General features: G+C 33.4%; 1 protein-coding gene across 1 annotated transcript in view; it reads left to right on the forward strand.

The window, feature by feature from the left end:
• The window catches only part of RELN (reelin), a 548,816-nt gene that overhangs the window by 297,077 nt on the left and 225,408 nt on the right, over positions 1 to 26,331 (forward strand). The window contains exon 11 of the mRNA XM_074193988.1: positions 8,550 to 8,695. Coding sequence (XP_074050089.1) covers positions 8,550 to 8,695 — 146 coding nt within the window. The remainder of the gene's footprint in view (positions 1 to 8,549; positions 8,696 to 26,331) is intronic.

A 26,331-nucleotide genomic window follows, 5' to 3' on the forward strand; every position in this document is an offset into this window, starting at 1 on the left:
AGACTCCTCTTGTTTTATGCTAAATAGACTATTACTTCAAGAAGATAGTTATGATCCTGAAGGTTATTCTCACCATCTGGATGGTGAGTAATATTTTATGAAAAGCCTTTCATTCTTTTCTTTGTTGCTGAGGTCGATTTTCACAAGTAGAATGTAACTGAAGACTAACCAATGAGTCAACAGAGAGGGATGATAGGGAGGAGGAGGGAATTACATTAGTCCATATAATCTTGCTTGACTGTCAATTCAGAACAGCTCCTTGATCCTCACTACCTTTGTGAGTCTTGGAGTATGCCCTTTTCTCCAGAAAAGCCAAAATAAACTTTCTTTTTTGTTCAGAGGAGTCTCTATATTTTTTTATTTTTTATTTTTTAGGTTTTTGCTAGGCAATAGGATTAAGTGGCTTGCCCAAGGCCACACAGCTAGGTAATTGTTAAGTGTCTGAGGTCTAATTTGAACTCAGGTACTCCTGACTCCAGGGCTGGTGCTCTATCCACTATGCCACCTAGCCGCCCCTGAGTCTCTATATTTTTAAGTGAATTTTTATCCCACACAATTCCTTTCTCCAGAAATTGCTTTTTTCATTTCCTTTGGTTATTTATCAATTGTGGAATGACTCATAATCTTATAAATTTAACAAATTTTCCCCAGTTTTCTACATTCTTTCTAATCTTGGCTTTGTTGGTTTTATCTATAGAAAACATTTTAATTTAATGTTATCAAAATTACTCATTTTACCATTTCACAATATTCTGTGTTGTTTATTCATAAATTTTCTATCTCTGTGTTTTAAAGGTAATATGTTCTATGTTCTAATTTATGGAAATGATATCCATTTTGACCTTATTTTAGTAAATGGCGTAAAATATGGTTCTATACCTAATTTCTGCCAGACTGCTTTCAAGTTTTCTCAACAATTTTTATCAAATAGCTTACTTTTTTTTACAAAAAGCTTAAATTGTTACATTTGTATAAGCATTTATTACAGTATGTTGTATTTCTGCTCTGTTCTTCATATCTTTCTTAGCCATACTAGTACTCGATAATTTTTAGGAGTATAAAAGGATCTTGAAGCCAAAAAGTTTAAGAATTTCTGGAATATTGAACAATGACCAAAGTCTATGACCTTTAATTTTAAAAAAAACATTATCTTATTATATAATTGTGCTCTCTTATACTTTATTTTTCTTCCTTAAGAATATGATTTCTCTTCCATCACATTCAACTTAGATCAATGTATACCATGGAAACAATGTAAAGACTAACAGACTGCCTTCTGTGGAGGGTGGGGGGGAGAGAAGGGAGATTAGGGGGGAAATTGTAAAATTCAAAATAAATAAATAACTTTTTTTAAAAAAAGGATTTCTGGTATAAAGTATTTAGATTGAGGAAGATATGGGTTCAGTTCTGTCCTTTGACACTAACTAGAATCCCTCACTCATTAAAATGAGAATAGCCTGTAATACCTAACTCACAAGGCTGTTGTTGTAAGTAAAGAAAGAATCTGTGTAAAATGCTCTGCAAACTTTAAAGCAGTGTCCAAATGTCAGTTACTATGATTAATCCCGACTACAAACAACCCACAAACCTGTCTCTCAGAGAACATGAGTTAGAAATTAATAATGGAAACATACATATTCTCTGGGGAGGATTTTTCCCACTTTCTTCTCATTGGTGTATTATAAAATTCTCCTCTTTTCTTTGGAAATAATTAGTTTATATATTCACTGTAGAATCCAGTTCAAACTAAGGAGAATTGAGATAATAAGTACGCGTTTCTATAAAACTCTAAGTTTTACAAGTTAATTTTCTCTTAACACTCTGGGATGCATGTTAATATTCCCATTTTACAGATGAGGAAACTGAGACATTCATATTAAGTGACTCACAGAGTCACACATTTTAACTGTCAGAGCTAAATTCCAATTTAAGTCCTCTTTCTACAACTATTGTTCTTTTCTTTACACTATTAATTTTTTTTGTTATTTTATAGCAAAATTCCTGCCACTTCTATAGTGTTTGTCACCCTCTTTTAAATGTTTTTTCCCCTTGGAATTTGTTCAATTGTCCCTTCTTTACCTTTTTACTTTCAATACTTTTCTATTTCTTCCTTTTAACTTGCCTCTCAGGGCTTTAGATGACATGTGAAGTGACCTTTGAATCTTGCCCTCAAAAATATGCAATTTTGTGAAAATATCTTATATTTGGTTTATGTCACTTAATTTTTCTTTGCCTTTTGTATTGTAAAGTCAACCCTTCTGTCATCAAAGTATACTGTCAGAATGCAGAAACACATGGAAGATTTTTTTCTAATTCTAATGGAGTAGGGAAAGATCAATTCTGCCTATGCTATGTAGAGTAGATAAAAGCTACCTTATATGCATATATCTTCATATATGGAGATAATGTTACTGAATCATCCTCTTGGGGTATATGATTTTAGTTGCCTCTGTGTGTGTGTGTGTGTGTGTGTGTGTGTCTGTCTTCTCTTCCCCCTTTATTCTTTTCCTCCTCTCCCATCTAAGCAAATATAAGATGAATATCTGAAGCTAAAATCAAAATCTCTGCCCATGTTAAGTCTGTGAACATATTATGTCTCAAGCATTGTACTAATCCTTGGAAATACAAAGAAATAGGAGAAAAAAACAGTCCCCGCTCTCAAGGATTTCACAGATTAATGGAGGAGACCACAAAAAAAAAAAAAAACTCTACCAATGAAATATAATCAGCATAAATTGTAGATAACCAAGAGAGAAGGCACTAGTATTGGGAGACTTCTTACAAAAGGTAGGATTTAAGCTGAGAGCTGCAGGAATACAGAGAACCCAGAAGTCAAAAATGAGTGGGGAGAGAATTTCTAGCATAGGAGATAGTGAAAAAATCAATGAGTTGGGAAAGGGAATTGCTTGTTGAAAGAACAGCATGGAGGTGAATGTTACTGAATTTCAGAGTATGTGATAGGAAGCAAAATGTAAGAAAGCTGAAATGGAAGGAAGGACTCAGGCTTATGAAGGTTTTAAAAGTCAAACAGCATTTCATATTGGAAGGTAAAGGGGTTAAATTAATTGAACCAGATAAAAATGGAATCATGGCCTCATTAGGGATGAGTCTCTACTCAGCTCTACCAGTCAAATACAGCCATCACTCTATTCCAATTCTAGAACAAAAAGGCATAGACCAGACCTTGCTCTGAGTCACTAATAGATGAGATGTAGTTGAATACTTCAAGGTGCTCAAAGCTTCTTCCTTGCTGAAATGTTTTCTTCTCCTAGAACATGCCAGGAGGCAATACACCTCAGTCCTCCTTTCATATTCAGCAGTGGGAACATGGAAGAAGAAGGAGTTAATTATATCCTTTAGGCTTTTGCAGGCAATTCAGCTGTTTGTAAGCCATAATGAACCTCTGCCTCATCTGGCGGAATAGAGAAAGAGAAATTAAGACCCAGAAAAGAGAAAGGCCTTGCCTAAAGTCACATACTGATTCAGTGGCAGAACCATTCAAAATGAGACCCTCTGACTCCAAATGTAGTGTGTTTTTAATTTTTTAATATAAAATAATTGCAAAGTGATTTGAAACTTCTTTTATAATCAGGTATTAAAAATGAAGAGCTTATTATTTAGATTAAGTAAATTAGAGATTTTCCCTCTAGGAAAAATATATTTCTATAAAAATGAATGGAAATTACTTTATACAAATTCAAGACTATAATTTTTTTTAGTGTAGGGAACTCCAGGAGTGAACAATCACTCAGTTCAGCATGTGACAGGGTTAAATCCAGATCTTGCCTTCAATGCCTCTAATTTTTTCTACTATAACACTCTGCTTCTCTTTCTTGAAAACAAGACTTATTTTTCACTCAAAGGGTAAAAAGTTTGAAGGGAAAAGCATTATGGGTACCATATTAGCTTATAGGAACTCATTATGGATTTTATTTGATACCATATATGGCATAATGGGAAAATACTAAAAAATTGCAAATTTGAAAAGGATTGATAAAAGTTGGAAATCGGATGCCTTTTAGTTCCATGTTTTCAATTAAAAATATTGATTTCAGTTTTCAATGTCTAGTCAATCATTTAAGTCACAAACAAGGTAGAGTCAGAACTATGTTAAATTCTAGGTTCTGCCTATTTATCAGCTACATTACTCAATCAAATCAATGAATTTCTCTGAATCTTCTGATCCTTATTTATCTGAAAATGTTTACCTACCTCAAAAGGTCATTATGAAGATGTGTATGTATATGTAAGTACTTTATGAGAACAAAAACACTATAGAAATGCTGTTACATTATTGTAGTCATTTTTTAAATTTAATTTTCTTGTAGACAACATGTAACTTCCTTGGTATAGAGAGAATTTCTGGTGAAGAATTTCTTCTACCAATGGAGAACACATTTTCTTGGAAATTTATGTTCTTAGTAGCCTCTCAGGATCACTTGACCAATGTGAATCTCACACTTACAATTGTAAATTTATATAAAAATAAAGGCAGTAAGAACTGTGTCTTGCTGGATTTAGCCAAAGTAAAACAAAGCTGACTTTATTTCTTTTGCTATTTAACACTTTTTGACTCAATATCATAGCTCAGGATTGATTTGGCTGTTTTCTTCATGTTTGCTATTTTCAAATATGACTTAATACAGTTCAGAAATATACTAACACTTTAAAATACTATTGTTGTGTCTATATGATGACTAAGACACCTGTTAGGAGGCCTGAAGAGATATAATATCAAACCTAGAATCAGGAATATTCCTGTTCTTGAATTTAAATCAGACCTCCAACACTTAGTAGCTATGTGACTCTGAGCAAGTCACTTAATTCTTTTTGCCTCAATTTCCTCATCTATAAAATTATCTGGAAAGGGAATTGGCAGGATCTAGGATCTTTTCCAAGAAAACCCCAAATAGACATCACAAAAAGTCAACTGAACAACAAAAATATAATATATATGTATACTTTGTAATTATGCTTATTTATAAAAATATTTTATTTATATACATATATTTGATCATTTATTTTCATCAGATACGTAGACACTAATAGCACATTTGACTTCAAAATGTATACTTAGAATTAGTGATGCACAAATTATTACAACGTCCCTCTAAAAATTTTGTGACCTAATTCCACTATGGTGGCACATTTTTATCAGTCTGTTTTTATGAGATATAAATAGCCTGAGAGTATTTTACATTATTTCTGATTGTTCAAGTTGACTGAAAAATGGATTTCCCATTCCAACTGATAGAAGATAAATGCTGAAAATAAGGAGTAATGTGAACTTTAAGAAAAGGTGATGACCTAGTTTTTTCTTTAATAGAATAAATAGAACTCTTGGGAAAAATAGAATAAAATATGCATGATTTATCGCTCAAGGATGCCTAAGAAAAATATGAGATTGAGTAAATGTTTTAAATTTAATGAAATTGAAATATTTGAATTAATGTTTAGTTACACGATCACACAAGTCATCCCTTCTTTTCAAACATGTTCATATTGTACATGGCCCATTTTCTCTGACAATGATTTAGTCTGTCATGTGGTACTTTCTTTAATCATTCAACCATTAAGATGCATTGGTGGCAGAATTCTTATTATTTCTAGGGTAAATATAGCCTGTGGCTGATCAGAATTCCAGAATCTTATGATAATTGCTCTGACCTTTATGTAGGATTAAGTATATTCATAGCATTTTACCAAGTTTATAACTAAAGATCTCTTTATCTTTCTGGTGATAAATGTTTGTCTTTAAAGACACTGATGCACTGCTTTGTCATTATTTCTGTATTTCTATTTACTTTTATGGATGCTGGATGCTTTAGCTTTTGAATTGAGTATCAAGAACTTAAGTTAGAAGCAGGAAAATTCATATAATAGTAACAAGATTATGAGGGCAATCCTTTCATGATGTATTTCTGAAGAATTCTCTATGGTGATAACATGAGAGCCATGTTGTAGGAGTACCTCATTGCTTGGTGTTTTAATGCTGTACCATTGAAATTAAACAAATTACCTTATATAATACTCAAGTTCAATTCTCATACTACATAGGTTCTACCTTGTTTTCAGGGTTAGAAAATTGAATGTAAGTTTCTTAAGGGAAAGGTCTATTTTGAATTGTCATCTTTTTTATTTCCAGAACTTTTTCTAGTCCCTGAATGCTAAATAAAGGAATTTAATTTAATTTGGAAGTTAAAAAATATTTTATCATTCACACAGTAGGCATCAATTACTTTTTTTAATATGGGAAAAGGAGTAATTTTCTGGGAAATGGCATAAAAAAGTCATCTTTCAAAATTCTTGAGATTATTTTACATACTAAAAGAATCTTTTTTTTAGATCCACTAAATTCATAACTAGATCTCTATAGAAAAATTTATGTGATGTCCTTTTTCCCTAAAAACTATGTATTTTAAAATATAATAAATAAACATGTATCCAAATTTAACACAATCCACAGTTCAGTTCCCAGTCCTTATTTTTCCTGCTCCCTTCTCTGTTCTATAAATCTCTTATATTGAATATCTTTATCTCAAGACCAGTCTTTTCCTGATACCAGTTTCATGTGGATATTACTATTTCTTTCTGGTAAAAGATGTTTTTAAAAAGATGTTTGATTTTTTATACATATATGTATAAATAGATAGATAGACAGAAAGATATACTTGCATACATACAAACAAGAAACAAGATACAAGCATACAGATGTCCCAAAAGTTTTAGTGCAGTTTTAAATATCTAAAGCTTTTGTGTGTATGTATGAATGTAGCTTTAAACTGCACTAAGAATTTTGGGACATTATATATATATATATATATATATATATATATATATATATATAATGGATATATGTGTATATGTTTATATGGATACAAGTACATATATATGCCAAGACATAAGACATATTTTATACCTCTTGTATTCCCTACAGTTCCTAGAATCATATTATAAATATACACAGTAATATTTATTAATGAACTAAAAATCAGAACCCAGATGTTATTTGCTATCAGATCTCTATTTTTATATCTATAAATTTTAAAAAGATATTAGGTTCAATGACCTAGAACTAAAACGGACCTCAGAGACCATCTATTTCAATGCCTAAATTTTCCCAAAGTCATAGAAGTACTAAGAATCTGATGTGGCATTTGACCCCAGGTCTTCTGATCAAAAGAAGACACATCTTCCCGAGTTTAAATCAGCCTCACATACTAACTGTGTGACTTTGGGCAAGTCGCTTAACCCTGTTTCTCTCAGTTTCCTCATTCATAAAATGGGCTGGAGAAGGAAATGGCAAACCACTTCTTTATCTCTACCAAAAAAAAAAAAAAACAAACAAACCAAAATGGGATCATGAAGAGTCTGACACAACTGAATAAATGAAGAACAACAACCTCTCAATGCAGAGAAATTGCTTAAAAACCTTCATTGATTTGCATCTGACTCCACACAATTTGTCAGAAAGATGTTGTTCATGTAATTCACAATATATTTTAAGACCAAAGGAAAATGTTTGCTTTATTGAGTGAAGAAGTTAGGCAAAGAAATTTCATCCATTAGTAGATGAAAGAAGTAATCATTCTAAGTCTGGAAAGCAGTATAGAGAAGAATGTTTAAGACTGACCTTGGGGAGAAAATCCTGAATAGGAGTCCCATCTCTGATACTGACTAGATATATGTCTTGTACCAGTCACAACCTCTCAATACCCCTCCCAGACAATTCTCTCTTGTTATAAGGTCCCTAAAGTTTCTCTTTGCCATGAAATCAGAGATCTGGACCATGACAGTATTGAAAAAGTTATCATGAGAAATTATTTCCTTTTTGTCTTTTCATATTCCATATTCAGTTGAGAAATACTGACGGGAATGATCTTTCTTACATCCCTTGTCTCAAATGAAATTCAACCTTGTCCTCCTTCAAGTACCTCTGTCAAGATAGCAGAGTACAATGATAGGGTCATATTTGGGATTACCTTGACCTTTTCTGTATTCCATGTTTTGATTAGATAGTCATTCTTCTCATATGCCATTTACAGACTCAATGTGAAGGGTCTGAATGGCAAACCAGCAAAGTATAGAATATTGAAAAGGTCAGTGTGATTTAGCGCATAACCATAAAACTGAAAATATGTGAAAACTCATTTTGCACTTCATGCCTACAAACAAGGACTATGATAAGAATAGGAAATCATTCCAATTAACAAACTTCTATTCCATTGAGAATACTTTATTGAAGAGGTCAAAGCTCAAAAGATCTTTTGACCTCTTTTCTATAGGAAACTAATAAATAATAGACTTTACTTATAATAAGTTGAAATAAGAGAAACAAAAGTTTTAGTAGCAATTCAAGAAAGACTTAAAAATGAATGGACTTTTTATTTGTTGATTTCATTTGTAAACTCATTGTGTAGTATTTTGTAAACTCATATGTAGCATTTAATGCTTCAAAGCTCCCAGTGTAAATGAGAATTAACATAATAAATAAATAAAACTCACCTCAAAACAATTTCCTTTCTTTTGTTTTGTTTCTAAATCTATAGCATAGCTGCCAATCAGATGGGAATGCCATTTATTTTCATGGAACTGAAGGTAGCGAGTTCAATTTTGCTACCACCCGGGATGTAGATCTTTCTACTGAGGATGTCCAGGAGCAATGGTCAGAAGAGTTTGAGGACCTACCTACAGGGTGAGTGATTGTTTTTAGTAATCCATGTCAATATGTGTTTTGAGCAACATTTGTCAAAAGAACAAAAATATTTTATCTAATAATTATATGCAATCCAACATGCATGGTTTAAATGGAGTGCACTTTTTAAAAGCTCCAGAAAAAATTTTTTAGAGTGATACAATGATAACTATTATGTAGCTTTGCCTCTACACATACTAGAAAAATAAAATTGTAAATTTTCTTTAAGAATTTATTTATCAAAATAATTTATTATTTTAATCACTTAAAGCTCTCAGAAAAATTAAATTTTTATTTATACTATAAAAATTTTTTCACTCTTTCAGTAATATCCTTTCTTTTATTTTATTCAGATGTTCAATGTATGCTAGTTCAAAGGAATGAATATAGTCTCTAAATATTATAACCTGACTCAGTTGTTGTGTGTCCCTTGCTCTGGTGAATATGTCACTTATATAGCTTCTTTAACTTGAGTAGCATTTGGAGAAGTCCACATTGGCAGAATTATTAGCAGGGCCAGCATTAATGAGAGGTAAAAGTTGGTATTTATTTTCTAATAACTTCCTGAATCTCTTCTAGTTCCTGTTTCAGCAAATAAATGTAATTAGGTGCTGAGATATTTTCCCTTTAGATTATGCTGTTCAGTATTTGAATGGACATTTAAAATTAATGTTATATAATTTCATAGCAAAAATATTGAAATATTTATTATATTGATAAAATTTAATATTGATCCTTTTTCCCCCAAAGAAATGCAATTTACCTGATATGATTTTCTTCCTCACAGTAGACTATGTGAAGGAGATAAGAACAAACAAATCAAACAAACAAAAATTTTAATAGTGAAATCTTAAAAATGTGAGAATGCTAGTCAGAACTGTCATATACCCAGGCCAATCAATCAATAATTGACAAAGAAACTGCATACATTGACATGCACTAGATACCTCAAAGGATAACATTTCAGCTCTAATTGTTAGGAAGTCCTTCCAGTGCACCAAGCTGAAATCATAAATGTTTCTTGTGATTCCCATCCACTGGTCCTCATTCTTATATCTGTACTGAAATGATATTATGTTTTATCTAACAAGGAAGTGGACTGTGAATGTACAAAATCTAGACTATACATCCCAATTAAACCTCAGTGAATATGGTCATTCTCTTCATTTTTCCTGTATGCTGGACCTGTTAATGTATTAATCATTGAGTAGACTTTTGCCACCATTCCTAGAAAATGAATATATGTTTATGTAATGTTTTAAACTTTAAAAATAATAGCTAGTGTTTATGTGCACTTCAATTTTTTTACAAAGTGTTTTATCTCCACAATCATCCTATTAGGTATTCCCTTTTATAAATGAGGTTAAGAGGGATTACTGACTTGCTCAGGGTCACACAGCTCTGAGTACTTGAGTTAATATTTTAACTCAAGTCTTCTTGTCTCAAGAAAACAAGTTTTCTGTCCATCTAGTTGCATAGAAAGCATTTTCCTGGCAAACTTTTGAGGTAGGAAGTATATACATACTTCTGTCTCCATTTTACAAATGAGAAACCTAAAGGGCAGCTCAATGACTCAGCTAGGATCATAGGATCATAAAATCATACTTTAAAAGGGAAGAGACTTTTAAGGTAATCAAATTCAGATGAGAAATTGAGGTCCAGAGAGAGTCAAAACGCCATTAAGTGTCTGAAGTGGGACTTGATGTATGTGATCAAACCCAGTCCTTACTTTATGCCCAATACTCTTACTAACACTCATCTTTCATGCTATCTCTCAGGATAATAATAGTTTATAATGATGATGATGATGATATTTAGCTTTTTTTCATTCCTCCCCCTTATTATTTAGAGTAAAGAAGGAAGGAGAAAAGGGGGTGCTGTTGTAATCAATTTTATCTAGCTTCTGAAAGCATCCCACTGCTAGATTAATGTGAAACATTTTATTTTGTATGTTGACAAGGAGGAAGATATTAGGGATTCTGGCCATAAACATCCTGCTGCATTCTTAGTTTTCCTGCCCAAGTTTATTGAGCATTTGTCTCATCCCATTCCCCAACCACCACCACCCACACAATCTCTCATTAAAAACTCATCAGTAAAACTGATCCAGCAGAAACACCATCCATGTTTGCTGAATCTCTTTCTGAATATATGAAAGAGTTACCAAATGGAAATTTGGTGTTTTTACAACTAACTTTTGCCACTTTTTATAACTTATCTGTTCCTAGGAGTTCCTGAAGGGAAGAGGAGATAATATGGGTATATAGATGGTTCAGTGGATAGAATGCCAGTCCTGTAATCAGGAAGACCTGAGTTCAAATCAGATCTGACTGTGTGATCTTGGGCTTAATTTAAGCTTGTTTGCCTCAGTTTCCTCATCATTCCAATGAACTGGAGAAGGAAATGACAAACCACTCCAATATCTTTGCCACAAAAACTCCAAATAGGGTCATGGAGAAATAGACAGTACTGAACAGTAACACACAGTGGGATTTTAGACTGTCAATCTCAAATGCTGTTAATAAAAGAATTTGAATGACAATTTCAAAAGTATTAAGAGAAAACTACTGAGATAAAAAATTGTTCATGAACAGTTACAGAGTTTGTTGGTTAAAGTGCAAAGCTTTTGGCATATGAACTAGTTCACTGTCAAAGGCTACTTAAAAAGAAAATGCACAATGTTGGTATCCAGGAGGGAAGAGTGAAAGAAACTGTGACTCTTCATGTGATCTGCAATGTAAAATAAAACTGTTAGTTCATCTAGAAATGGCCCATATTGATCCTTGCTATGTTGATTTTTTTTTTACATTCAAGGTATATTTTTATTTAGTCTTTGTTTTCTTTTTTTTAATTTAAATTTATTTTTTATTGAAGATATTGAGTTTTACATTTTCCCCCCAATCTTGCTTCCCTCCCCCCTCTCCCCCAGAATGCACTCTGTCAGTCTTTACTTTGTTTCCATGTTGTACCTTGATCCAAATTGGGTGTGATGAAAGAGAAATCATATCCTTAAAGACAAGTCTAAGAGGTAACAAGATCAGACAATAAGCTATCTGTTTTTTTCTAAATTAAAGGGAATAGTCATTGTACTTTGTTCAAATTCCACAGCTCCTTATCTGGATACAGATGGTACTCTCCTTTGCAGACAGCCCAAAATTGTTCTCGATTGTTGCACTGATGGAATGAGCAAGTCCTTCAAGCTTGAACATAACTCCCATGTTGCTGTTAGGGTGTACAGTGTTTTTCTGGTTCTGTTCATCTCACTCAGCATCAGTTCATGCAAATCCCTCCAGATTTCCCTGAAATCCCGTCCCTCCTGGTTTCTAATAGAACAATAGTGTTCCATGACACTATTCCCCAATTGAAGGACATTTACTGTATTTCCAATTCTTTGCCACCACAAACAGGGCTGCTATAAATATTTTTGTACAAGTAATGTTTTTACCCTTTTTCCTCATCTCTTCATGGTATAGACCCAGTAGTGGTATTGCTGGGTCAAAGGGTATGTACATTTTTGTTGCCCTTTGGGCATAGTTCCAAATAGCTCTCCAGAAGGGTTGGATGAGTTCACAGCTCCACCAACAGTGTAATAGTGTCCCAGATTTCCCACATCCCTTCCAACAATGATTATTATCCTTCCTGGTCATACTGGCCAATCTGAGAGGTGTGAGGTGGTAACTCAGGGAAGCTTTAATTTGCATTTCTCTAGTAATTAATGATTTAGAGCATTTTTGCATATGGCTATGGATTGCTTTGATCTCTTCATCTGTAAATTGCCTTTGCATATCCTTTGACCATTTGTCAATTGGGGAATGGCTTTTTGTTTTAAAAATATGACTCAGTTCTCTGTATATTTTAGAAATGAGTCCTTTGTCAGAATCTTTCATTGTAAAGATTGTTTCCCAATTTACTGCATTTCTTTTGATCTTGGTTACATTGGTTTTATCTGTGCAAAAGCTTTTTAATTTAATGTAATCAAAATCATCTACTTGGTTTTTGGTGATGTTCTCCAACTCTTCCTTAGTCATAAACTGTTCCCCTTTCCATAGATCTGACAGGTAGACTAGTCCTTGATCTTCTAATTTGCTTATAGTATTGTTTTTTATGTCTATGTCCTGTAACCTTTTGGCTCTTATCTTGGTAAAGGCTGTGAGGTGTTGGTCTAATCTAAGTTTCTTCCATACTAACTTCCAATTTTCCCAGCAATTTTTATCAAAGAGGGAGTTTTTATCCCAATGGTCAGACTCTTTGGGTTTATCAAACAGCAGATTAGTATAATCATCTCCTGCTTTTACACCTAGTCTATTCCACTGGTCCACCACTCTATTTCTTAGCCAATACCAAACAGTTTTGATGACTGATGCTTTATAATATAATTTTAGATCTGGTAGGGCTAAGCCACCTTCTTTTGCACTTTTTTTCATTAAGCTCCTGGAAATTCTTGACTTTTTATTTCTCCATATGAATTTACTTACAATTTTTTCTAACTCGTTAAAGTAATTTTTTGGAATTTTGATTGGTAGGGCACTAAACAGATAGTTTAGTTTTGGTAGAATTGTCATTTTTATTATATTAGCTCTACCTCTCCATGAGCAGTTGATATTTGCCCAGTTATTTAAATCTAATTTAATTTGTGTGAGAAGTGTTTTATAATTTTTTTCAAAAAGATTCTGAGTCTGTCTCGGCAAATAGACTTCCAAATATTTTATATTGTCTGAGGTTACTTGGAATGGGACTTCTCTTTCTAGCTCTTCCTGCAGTTTCTTGCTAGACATATATAGAAAAGTTGAGGATTTATGAGGGTTTATTTTATAACCTGCAACTTTGCTAAAATTGCTAATTGTTTCTAGTAGTTTTTTAGATGATTTCTTGGGATTCTCTAGGTAGACCATCATGTCATCTGCAAAGAGTGAGAGTTTTGTCTCTTCCTTTCCAATTCTAATTCCTTCAATTTCTTTTTCTTCTCTAATTGCTGAAGCTAACATTTCTAATACAATATTGAATAGTAGTGGTGATAATGGGCACCCTTGTTTCACCCCTGATCTTAATGGGAATGCCTGTAGCCCCTCCCCATTGAATATAATGCTTGTTGATGGTTTCAGATAGATACTGCTAATTATTTTAAGGAACAATCCATTTATTCCTACACTCTCTAGTGTTTTTAATAGGAATGGATGCTGTATTTTGTCAAAAGCTTTTTCAGCATCTATTGATATGATCATATGATTTCTGATAGGTTTGTTGTTGATATAATTGAGTATACTAACAGTTTTCTTAATATTGAACCAACTCTGCCTTCCTGGAATAAATCCTACTTGATCATAATGTATTATCCTAGTGATGACTTGTAATCGTTTTGCTAAGATTTTATTTAGGATTTTTGCATCTATATTCATCAGGGAGATAGGTCTATAATTTTCTTTCTCTGTTTTAAATCTTCCTGGTTTAGGTAACAGTACCATATTGGTTTCATAGAAAGAGTTAGGTAGAGTTCCATCTTTCCCTATTTTTCCAAAGAGTTTATATAGGATTGGAACCAATTGTTCCTTAAATGTTTGGTAGAATTCACTTGTGAATCCATCAGGCCCTGGAGATTTTTTTTAGGGAGTTCAGTAATGGCTTCTTGAATTTCTTTTTCTGAGATAGAGTTGTTTAGGTATTTAATCTCTTCTTCATTTAACCTGGGCAACTTATATTTTTGTAAATATTCATCCATTTCACTTAGATTATCAAATTTATTGGCATAGAGTTGGGCAAAATAATTTCAAATTATTACTTCAATTTCCTCCTCATTGGTGGTGAGTTCACCTTTTTCATTTATGATACTAGCTATTTGGTTTTCTTCTTTCTTTTTTTAATCAAATTGACCAGAGGTTTATCAATTTCATTGGTTTTTTCATAATACCAATTTTTGGTTTTATTTATTAACTCAATAGTTTTTTTTGCTTTCAATTTTATTAATTTCTCCTTTAATTTTTAGAATTTCTAATTTGGTACTTAATTGGGGATTTTTGATTTGTTCTTTCTCTAATTTTTTTAGTTGCATGTTTAGTTCATTGATTTCCTCTTTCTCCAATTTATTCATATAAGCATTTAGAGCTATAATATATCCCCTGAGAGTTGCTTTGCATGAATCCCATAGGTTTTGGTATGTTGTTTCATTATTATCATTATCTAGGATAAAATGGTTAATTCTTTCTATAATTTGTTTTTTGGTCCACTCATTTTTTAAAATGAGGTTATTCAGTTTCCAATTTGTTCTGAGTCTATATCTCCTTGGCCCAGTATTGCATATGACTTTTATTGCATTGTGATTTGAGAAAGATGTATTCACTATTTCTGCCTTTCTGCAGTTGATCATTAGGTTTTTATGTTCTAGTACATGGTCAATTTTTGTATAAGTTCCATGTACTGCAGAGAAAATGGTATATTCCTTTCTATCCCCATTCAGTTTCCTCCATAAGTCCACTATATCTAATTTTTCTAACAATCTATTTACCTCCCTAATTTCTTTCTTGTTTGTTTTATGTTTTGATTTATCTAGATCTGATAGTGGGAGGTTGAGGTCTCCCACTAGTAGAGTTTTGCTGTCTATGTCTTCCTGTAATTCTTTCAGCTTCTCCTCTAAGAATTTGGGTGCTGTCCCACTGGGTGTATATATATTCAATATTGAAATGACTTTATTGTCTATGGTACCTTTTAGGAGGATACAGTTTCCTTCCTTATCTCTTTTAACGACATCTATTTTTGCTGCTGCTTTTTCTGAGATTAGGATTGCTACCCCTGCTTTTTTTTACTTCAGCTGAAGCAAAATATATTTTGCTCGAGCCTTTTACCTTTATTCTATTTGTATCTCTCTGCTTCAAATGAGTTTCTTGTAAGCAGCATATTGTAGGATTCTGGTTTTTAATCCACTCTGCTATTTGCTTACGTTTTAAGGGAGAGTTCATCCCATTCACATTCAAGGTTATGATTACTAATTCTTTATTGCCCTCCATGCTATCTTCCCTCTGTTTGTATTTTCCCCCTTTCCCTCTTTTATCCATATTCCCCAGTCTTTTGTTTCTGAAAACCACCCCCTTCAGTGTGTTTGCCCTCCTATATCGTGCCCTCCCCTTTCCCCTTTCCCTTTTTCCCCTTCCCTTCCTTTTGTTATTTCCCCTTATTTCCCCCACTCCCCTTCCCTTTCTCTGTCCCCCCTCCCCTTTTCCCCTTTTAATACTTGAAAGGATAGATGTGTTATAAGTTAACTGAGTATGTGTAGGTTGACTTTAAGCCAAGTCTGATGAGAAGAAGATTCAGGTGTTTCTCCTCTGCTCCCTTCTTCCCCACTATTACCACAGGTTTTTTTGTACCTCTTAGTGTAATGAGATTTACCCCATTCAATCCCCTCCCTCCTCCCATCTCTTTCCTGTCCCCCTTTTTAGGGCAGTAGTGTTTTTTTTAGATCATTCTATCTAAGTCATAGAAAATTCTAAGTGTCAGTCCCTTTTAGTTCTGTATATTCTATCGAATAGAGTCAAAATTCCTGAGAGTTATTAGAGTCTTTCTCCCAAGTGGGGTTAAAGCCAGTTACATCCCATTAGATAGTAGTCTCATGGATAGGTCATGAATGTCCATCATTTCTGGCTAGGTGTATTCTCTCTGTTAGAGTTACATTTCTCAAGGTTTATGAGAATCTTTTTTTTTTACCCCCATGCTGGGATATAGCCAGTTTCAACTTACTAGATTCCATTTTTTTTCTTTTACCGCCCCACCCCCCCTTTTTTTTACCTGTTCCTGTGTCTCTTGAACCTCCTGTTTGATGCCCAAATTTTCTGTTTAGCTCTGGTCTTTTCATCATAAATTTTTGGAATTCTTCCATTTCGTTAAATGTCCATCTTTTTCCCTGGAAAAGAAGGCTCAGCTTTGCAGGAAAGTAGATTCTTGGCTGCATTCCAAGCTCCCTTGCTCTTCAAAATATCTCGTTCCAGGCCCTTCAATCCCTTAAAGTTGATGCAGCCAGGTCCTGCATGATCCTTACTGTGGCTCCTTGATATTTAAATTGTTTCTTTCTGGCTGCTTGCAGGATTTTCTCTTTTATTTGATAGCTCTGCAGTTTGGCCACAACATTCCTTGGTGTTTTCATTTTAGGATCTTTTTCTGGTGGGGATCGATGTACTCTTTCAATAACTACTTTGCCCTCCAATTCCATGATATCAGGGTAGTTTTCCATCACTAGATCCTGTAATATTAAGTCCAGGCTTTTTTTCTCTTCAATGTTTTCAGGAAGTCCTATAATTTTCAGGTTGCCCCTCCCTGATCTATTCTCGATTTCAGTGGCTTTGTTGATGAGGTATTTTACATTTGCTTCTATTTTTTGATTTTGTTTAACTGACTCTTGCTGTCTCATGGAGTCATTAGTATGTTGATTTTTTAAAAGTAGAATGAATTTTAATTTTTTTATATTTGTTATCTCACCATTGAGGAAACTTAAATAGATATATGGATAATTTATGTATGTGTTTCTGAACTCTGGCTTCAACTTATACAACACATCATCTAATTAGCAGCTACCATATCTCACCCATTTGAGACTGTCTCTTAGAGAAAAAAAATTTGTAAAAAACAAAGCAAATTGCTGTTATATGGATTTTTCTATACCTGTCTTTTAGCCTGTAAGACTTGAACTGTTTCATAATTCAAGCTATTTGATCCGTTTTTAAGAGTTATTTGCTCTATAGATTATAATACTCTATTTTTAAAAATTATTTTAATGAAAAGATTTCTAGATAAGGAAAAATATATCTAGTTGTAAGCTTTAATTTGATATTATTTTGACTATTTGTCCCAACTCTGGGACTGCTTAGCCTGTGGATGATGGTGTGATAAAAATGGAACCACTTATAAGTTAAATCTAATTCTAATCACATATATATATATATATATAAATATATATATATATAGTGTGCAAATGTATGTGGAAGCATATATACATATATATAAATGTGGATATGAGTACATGTAAGTAATGAGAAGAATACATGAACTCCTTTGATTTTTTTCCATCCATTAGAGAATTAAAAAGATATAAAAATGATGTGATACACTAAAATCACATTAGTTTGTCCCTATTTAAATTAAACACTGCATCTTTAATAAGATTGCACATGACGTATTTCTCAGCCATTATGTGTTTATCCACCTTCATATGCATTTGGCTCAAATGATCCACAAGGCAGGCCATCCCAAGTTTAGAACACAAAATACTGCATCTCACAAATGAATGCTTCCATGTTTTTCTTCCCTATACTGATTTTTTAAAATGGGAACCTCTTTTAAAATCCTAAAAAAATAGGGGCAGATAGGTAACACAGTGCATAGAGCACCATCCCTGGAGTCAGGAGGATCTAAGTTCAAATGTGACCTCAGACACTTAATAATTATTCATCTGTGTGACCTTGGGCAAATCATTTAATCCCATTGCCTTGCAAAAAAAATGTAAAAAATCCTAAAAGAATGATTTAGACCCTGAGAATTTTTCTACTACTCTTTAAGGCAACATGAATTAAGGATGGGAAGTGATAAAAATTTTCAATAAAGACTGAAAGATAGCAGGATGAAATTTGCAGATACTTAGTGCCCTAATCCACCTTTCCAGCTCTCCTGGGCCATTCTCTGTCTGCCCTTTCACTCTGTGATTTCCTAAAGGGTTTGGATATGTAGCAAGAGTGTGTCCTTCTTGGGCCTTTGCTCTTTCTCCAACTTTTCAAGCCATCAAAATTCAGCCTATGGAGCATAAGTGGTTGCTATTATGTGTAGTTTTGTTCTGCGGTACTATGATAAAAATGGTACTGCAAAAAAGCGAATTGACATTCCTAAAATTAAAATTTTAAAGCATAAACAGAAAAGTGTGAAAAGCTTGATGATATTTGGATCCTATGGATGATGATACTACAAAATGGAATCAATTACAAATTAACTATAATATCAATATATATTATCTTAATATATAATGTATATATAATATATAAAATGCAATTGCTGGTTGATTTTGAAACACAATTTTTAAAAAGGCAAAATATTAGTGTAACAGTGAGTCTGGAATATGAGGTAAATAATAATAATAGTAATAAATATTTCTATAGTGCTATAAGGTTTATAAAATGCTTTATATGTGATATCGTATTTGATTCTTACAGCAATGCTATGAGGTAATTGCTACTGTCACATCCATTTTAAAGATGAGGAAACTGAGACTGTGAGGTTAACTGACTTGCCCAAAATCATAGAACTACTAGGAATGGGAGGAAGGATTCATACTCAGGTCTTCTTGATTCCATATTCACTGCTCCATCTACCACCCAACTACCTTTAAGAAAAATAAGTCAACAATAATTTATTAAATGTCTTCCATTTGCCAGGCACTATAATACTAGAAAGACAAAAGAGAATGAAAAAGCCCCACCTTCAAGTCAAGTCTACAAGGTTGCAAAAGTGCGTTCTAAGAACAAGGCACTGTTAGCTTATATTCTATCAAAGAAACAATATGTACCTACCTATATAATATGTGTCTGAATATATGTAAGTAAACACATGTCTACAAATGTGTGTTTATATGTGCATATACATGCCTAGATCTGTATGTAAATATGAGGTTGTTATGAGAAAAGAGACTACAGTAATTGACCTATCGGGAAAGCCTCAAGTAGAAGATTGTACTTGACCTGGAGAAGTTAGGAATTCCAAGGCACTTGGATTTGTTGTCCTTTGGTGACACTCATTAGACTTGTTAATGTAATTAAATTACTTCTTTTTAAATCTTAGGTTCTTCAGCTGTGAAATAGGGGTCGACTTCCTAACTTCTCAGAAGGATAGGTTTAGGATGTATCAGGTTGTCAAATTAAGGTACCATCTTAGTTCCTACCAACACAACTCAAAGATGGAAGGTTTGAAGGAGCCCATTGAGTGACAACCAGGTTGTTGAACATTACCATAATACAGCACAGCTAGTATTTGTCCAGCATTGCTGATGTTATGTGGTTGCCTCCCTGATATGGGAGGAATTGAAGTCATTTAAAGCCAAGAGACTCCCAAAATAGACAGGCCATCTCCAATGGTTCTTTTTCCTAAAAATCAGGCCCTGGGATGGAAAGATTCTGGTAAAGGCAAGTGAGATGGAAACTTTACACAGCATACCCCTCAATATAATAAATATTATAGTGCAACTCACTCCTCCAAGTGTTTGATTGGTTGGAGTGGTCAGTTTTAATATGGAGGACTAATAGTAGCCATACTAATACTCAGATCATTTTGGGTTTTTTTTTTAGATTTTTTGCAAGGCAGTGGGGTCAAGTGGCTTGCCCAAAGCCACATGGCTAGGTAATTATTAAGTGTCTGAGGTCGGATTTGAACTCAGGTACTCCTGACTCAGGGCCAGTAGTCTATCCACTGGGCCACCTAGCTGCCCCAGATCATTTTCTTAATAAAAGTAAAAAAATTTCTTGTGCAATACTGGCAAAATTGAAAGAGGCTGAATTTGAAATCAGAAAGACTGGGTTTGAATCCTTGTTTCGTTGTTTCTATGTATAAACCTGGGCAAATTAGTTAAACTTCCTGAGCCTTAATTTCTGTAATTATTGATCTATAAAATGAGTGGATAGATCAGATGGTCTCTACAGCCTAAAGCACTTTTCCAGAGTTTTAACAATCTCAGTAACCTTGAGAAAATGAATTTATGTATACAGGGAGAGTCTGAATCCTGACTGCTGCCCTGGTGCAAATAATTTCTCCTCTTTTGGAAAATCAATTATTTTGGTCAATGCATAGAGTGTTGAACCTGGAATCAGGAAGACTCATCTTCCTAAATTCAAATCTGGCTCCGGACCCTTACTAACTCTGTGACTCTGGACCAAATCCCTGAACTCTTGCCTCAGTTTCCTCATTGGTAAAATGAGCTAGAGAAGGAAATGGCAAACCACTCCAGGATCTTTGCCAAGAAAATTCCAGATGGCGCCATGAAGCATTAAGCATAACTAAAATAACTGAACAACAAACATTGGTGGGGAAAGTGACCTAGATTGTTATGTTAAGGTATAAACTTTCATCAGTGAAGCATAGTAGAATTTTACAAAATGCAATTAATAATAATCATATTTTACTATTGGTTATTTTTCAGTGTTCAGTCTTAGGCAGTCTTTATGGTTAAATTTTTAAACCCTTTCTCTATAGTTTGCAAAACTAAGAACTATATAATCTTTGTTGTGAAGCCATTACATGCAAAATTGGGTTGTGTAACTGAGTTCATTATGTTTCTACTCAATAATTCTGAGTAACAAACTGAAGAGTTTGTGCAAGGGTATCTATAAATCCTTATTAACTGGGATCAAGATTAATGTATGTTGTTTATTGCCTCTTAATCTTTCTTAGCCTCGGTACTGCTTGATATTTCATTTAACGTGACATCCTTTTAAAAAACATACTTCATTGCATTATTGTCCTTTTATAGTATCTCATATGGTCTTTTTTCTATAAATGCTAGAATGACAGATGGTATTAGTATCTTTACATTATCTAATATTGAAATACTGTCAGTTCCATATATGCCCTAAATATTTTTAGCATTTATTTTAAACAACTTTATAATTTAAATAAAAATGAATTCCCTCATAATTTTCTAAATAGAGAGTTGAGGGAGAAACTTGAAAAACAATATATGCAATACTCAAATTGCAGTTAGTTGTTCCTTCTTTTATTAACATTCTTCATACAGTTGACCTATCAAAAGATACAAATGTGTCATTTCTAGGGTACACATGCATTATATTAGCTTTTTTAAAAATTAGATGTGAGAATTCACTTTGAACAATTTTTAAGAGTAAACTAAGTAACCCTAATTATTCCCCAAGAATACATAATGCTGTCTGTTCTTCAATGATAACTCTAGAAAATATTTATCATTCAAATGGACTTTCTGGAGGCAACAGATTATATGTATAAGGAAAGAATGCTAGACTTTGAGCCAGAAAATCTGAATCTAACCAATACTAGCATATGACCTTGTTTAAATCATTTAATCTCCTTTGTGAGCTGTTTTTATTCACCTGTAAAATTAAATTATTAAAATATTTAATTACCTACATTTATGAAGAATCAAATGAAACTCTGTACACAGTCCTTTGTAAACACTGTAGCCAATATAAATGTGAATGTGAGAGATTGAAGGTATTTTGACAAGCTATTTTTTTCTTCCAAGGGTTCTTAACCTGTAGTCTGTGAACTTATTCCTTTAATATTTTGATAACTATATTTCAATATAATTGGTTTCCTTTGAGATCATGTCATTTTATTTTATGAATTTGAAAGCAACAATCTGAGAAAAGGTCCATATATTTCAATCAATACACAACTATATCTTGCTTTTACTTGTGTTGGGCACTGTGCTAAGGTGAGGAATACAAAGAAAGGCAAAAATACTGTCCCTGCCCTCAAGGAGCTCATATTCTAATGGAAGTGGTGACATTCAAACAGTACATAGTTTCATTTAAACTCCGGGAAGCCATAGTGATGCAGAGAACCATGGGCATGGGGAATATTGAAATCAATTGGAAACAGATTTTGTAAATCTTTTGTTTGTACTGTTAAAACAATCTTCACTCTTCCTCTGCCAAGCTGAGACACTGTCTTGACTTCTAGTCTGACCATGGGTCAGTTCTCATGGGAGAGGCAAGCTGAGGTGCTGAGGCAATCTGAGACCACCCATACCATAATCCAAGACCCCTCCCCAAAAGGCAAACTCGCCAATGTGGGACTTGAGCAGCTCCCAAGCCACCACCTCTTCCCATGGACCCTGAGAAGGAATTTAAGGAGATTTCAGGAGCGGCTCGGGCTCTTTCTTTTCCGGACTTCTGCTTAACCTGGCAGCTGGCCTACCAAGTGAATTAGCAATCCACCTGGTTTTTCTTTAATCTCTTCTTAACTTCCTTATCACTTTCTTTTGGGATATAACTTTTTTAATCAATCTCTATGTTTTTTATACCTGCATTCCTAGGTCAAATAGTGATTCATCACAACGTAATACTGAATTAGTGGCAATAATAGCATGTATTCAAATTTTCATTATTGGAAGTTGTAATTATGTAAGTGATTCCACCACAATGGTGATATGTGAATTCAAATATGAATGTGAAATCAAATAATGGAGATTATTTTTTCCCCTAATCAAGAGCCATTATACATTGAGGAGACAGATAGATAGATAGATAGATAGATAGATAGATAGATAGATAGATAGATAGATAATGTGCTCACATACATACACATACACATATCTATACATATACATATACATGGTTATCTCAAAGGGAAAACACTAGCATTAGGGACATTGTGAAACATTTCTTGAAGTTTGCGGAATTTGAACTGAGTCTTAAAGAAAGTTGGGAGTCCATGATATCCAAAAAGAGGTCAGAAGCCTGCTTTTATTTGGTAGGAATATTCAAGTAGATTGTGTCAGAGATCTGCTGTCTGTGTGATATTTTTCTTTGTAAAGCAGTTAAAACAATAGATATTCCTTGTTAAAACAAACTATCAATCAACACTCATTTGTTAAGAATTTCTTCTGTGATGAGTACTCTGCTAGGCTTTGGGAATAGAAAAACATTGTTGTCTCAAATTGTTTATCTAGTTATTATATATGATCTCAGAGTATTTAGATAGCATTTAAAAAACCTTGTTTCAACCAATCTCTGACTCTAAAACTGTGTCTCTGCATTATACATTTAAAATCTGGGGACAAAAACCATTCCACCTTGAATACCATCAAAATATGTCTGTAAATTAACGGTAATTTGTTGGCAAATTATGCCATTAGTATGTCCTTGATAATATTCATGGTGCTATTTACCTGAGGAACTGCAGAGTTGATAATTAATAACTGTGCTGAATATATAATGAACAAAGTTCTTAAAACCTCAGTGGTAAAGGTTATGAATCCCTTAATGCTGCTTCTTGGTAATAAGAATATTTTAATGTTTTTTTGTTACAGGATGTAGAGTTCAAAAACAAAAGTTTATTGGAGGAAGAATCCTAATAAATCACTAATGTGTTCTCAGAAAGCATTTATAAGACATTGTCTAATTAAATTCATAATACTGGAAAAGAATATGACTCAGGGACAGGCCTAGACTTCAAACATTAATTAGGAATCATAGAGTATTAGAAATGAAAAAGGAAAAAGCACATTCTTAAGGAAAAAGGAAAATTCAATCAATCCAAAAGATTTCTTTCTTATAGTATATTTATTAATTATGTTAGCAAACATGGTGATTTATAAATAATGTAGCAAATTATCACAATCCTCTTTCATTTTCATCTTTGATGATATGACTTGGGGCAATAGATTACAGGTGCACCTCAGCTGATAATTTTCTGCTTCTCCAGATCCTTGGTCATATCCTAGCTTGTTGGTTTAATGATATTTAGTACCATTTATATCAACCACTGTAGGGAGCAAAATCTAATTTAAATATTTGTCCCATATCTCCAACATCCAGACTTCCTTTTTTTTCTTCTCAACCCATAAATGAGAATACCCTTGCAAGCTGGATTTGTGGGATCTCATCGCCTCAGGCTGCCTCCCCACTAGGCTGCTTGCAGCCCCAAAAGTATATTATACAGCCCTGTTGTCCTTTTATTCAGATGAATATGTAATCGGATTAACCAGCCTTTGTGAAGGAGAAGAAAGATTTAGATCTTTATTGAAGAAATAGACAAGTATTACAAACTTAAGCCAAATACGAAATTTGAACTTCAGAGCGCTCCAATTTTGTATATGCCATTCAGAAACTTCTATGTTCAATGCAGATAATACAATAGGAATTCTTTATTAATCATAATTGAGTAACAACATGGTCAGGTAAATATCTGAATTTGAAATAGAAACTATTCATTTAGCAAACAAATAGATTAAAATATGGACTTAGGTTTTTAAAATTCAAAATTAAAATGAAGTAATTATTGGAGACTTGGTAAAAAGGAAAAAGTAGTACTATTTTCACTGCAGATTGTACTAATCTTTTCTTAATGATCCATTTTTTCTCAAACTAATAGGTCACAAATTTAGAGTATATAATGATGAAGAGAATTATGATTGGCTTTGGAAGTGAAAGTTGGAGTAAATATAGGCATAAATACTAGCTACATATGGCATAAGAGCCAGTAGAAGGAAGAAGCTTCTCTCTATTAGAGATTTGTTTATAGTTAATGAAAAGTAGAAAGAACAAGGACCACTTCTGTTACGTGTAGTTTCATTTAAGAAGTTGGTGAACTTTTCTCTTAGTTCTCTTGAAAACAAGAAGCATCATTAGTGTCTAGAGTCAATTGAAATCAGGAATAACAAAGTTCCAGTCTGGTCTCTGACACAATAGTTTAACCTGTCAGTACAGACTCTTCCTGACTCCATTTGGGGTTTTCTTGGCAAAACTATTTGAGTGGTTTGTTATTAACTTCTCAGCCCATTTTGTAGATGGGAAACTGAGGCAAATGACTAATTGATTTGTCCAGGGTCATACAGCTAGTAAGTGTCTGAGGCCCAACTGGAACTCAGGAAAATGGGTCTTCCTGATTCCAAGCCTAGTAATCCATCCATTGCACCACTTAGCTATCTCAGTACTCTAAGCAACTCTTAAATTACTAAATTACAGGCAATTTTCCAACCTGCATAGGTTGAGTTTCCTTATCCAAGAGTTTCTTATCCTAATGAAATGAATCATGATTCTAGGGTCTAGCTGTTCTTGAAGTTAGAATAAGCAATCTACCTTTCCAGTTATATTTCACATAAATATCCCTTCCAACAGGATTACCAACCATACAGCAATGGGTCATTAATAGCTTCTATTTCAAAACATCCTCAGTTCCATAGAAAATGTACATCTTCCTCTCAAAATCCTTATCAGCATAAGCTCAGTTTAGGTGTGGTTCTTCCTTGAAACCTTTTCTGATTCTGAACCTCTCAAAAGTAGGAGGGGATAGCAACTGATTTGAATTTTCTTATTTGTGTGCATATTATGTTCCTATCCCTCCTCAACACTCACCTCAGTTTCTAGAAGAAAGAAAATGTTTGAGCCTGGCACAGGACCATGCATAGGGAGAGGACTTAATAAAGATTTTTAAGTGAATCAAGACTTGAACCCAGGTATAAATGTTTCATCTCAACCCTCCCTTTAAGATTATGACTTTTTTTATTAAAATATACAGTATTCAAATATTGATATTTCAATAATAGAAACCAGTAAAATAGAAAATTCTTATAGAAGATTTTACAGAAAAATAATATAAAACACAATTAGGTTCTTTTCTTTGTGTCTCTTTAATACTTTCAGAATACACAACTCTAAGTGGTCTCTTCTTCTTGGAAATTCTTAGCATTTCCTCTATTCTTTTTAAATCTATAGACAGTTTGATATAGTCACTGGGCTGGGTAGAGCTGGTGTAGAGCATTGGATTGGGTGTGCTGAAGGTGAGTTCTAATTCGGATTCAAAATTTACTAGCTGTGTAATCCTCAGGGAAATCAATGTTTCTCTGAGCTAATTCTATAATATTATCTCTTGTTGCCTTGTAAGATAGAGGAAATTCCTCTTCTTCTATTCCCTACACT

Source organism: Macrotis lagotis, chromosome 7 (assembly GCF_037893015.1).
Source record: "Macrotis lagotis isolate mMagLag1 chromosome 7, bilby.v1.9.chrom.fasta, whole genome shotgun sequence".
In the NCBI taxonomy this organism is placed as follows: domain Eukaryota; kingdom Metazoa; phylum Chordata; class Mammalia; order Peramelemorphia; family Peramelidae; genus Macrotis; species Macrotis lagotis.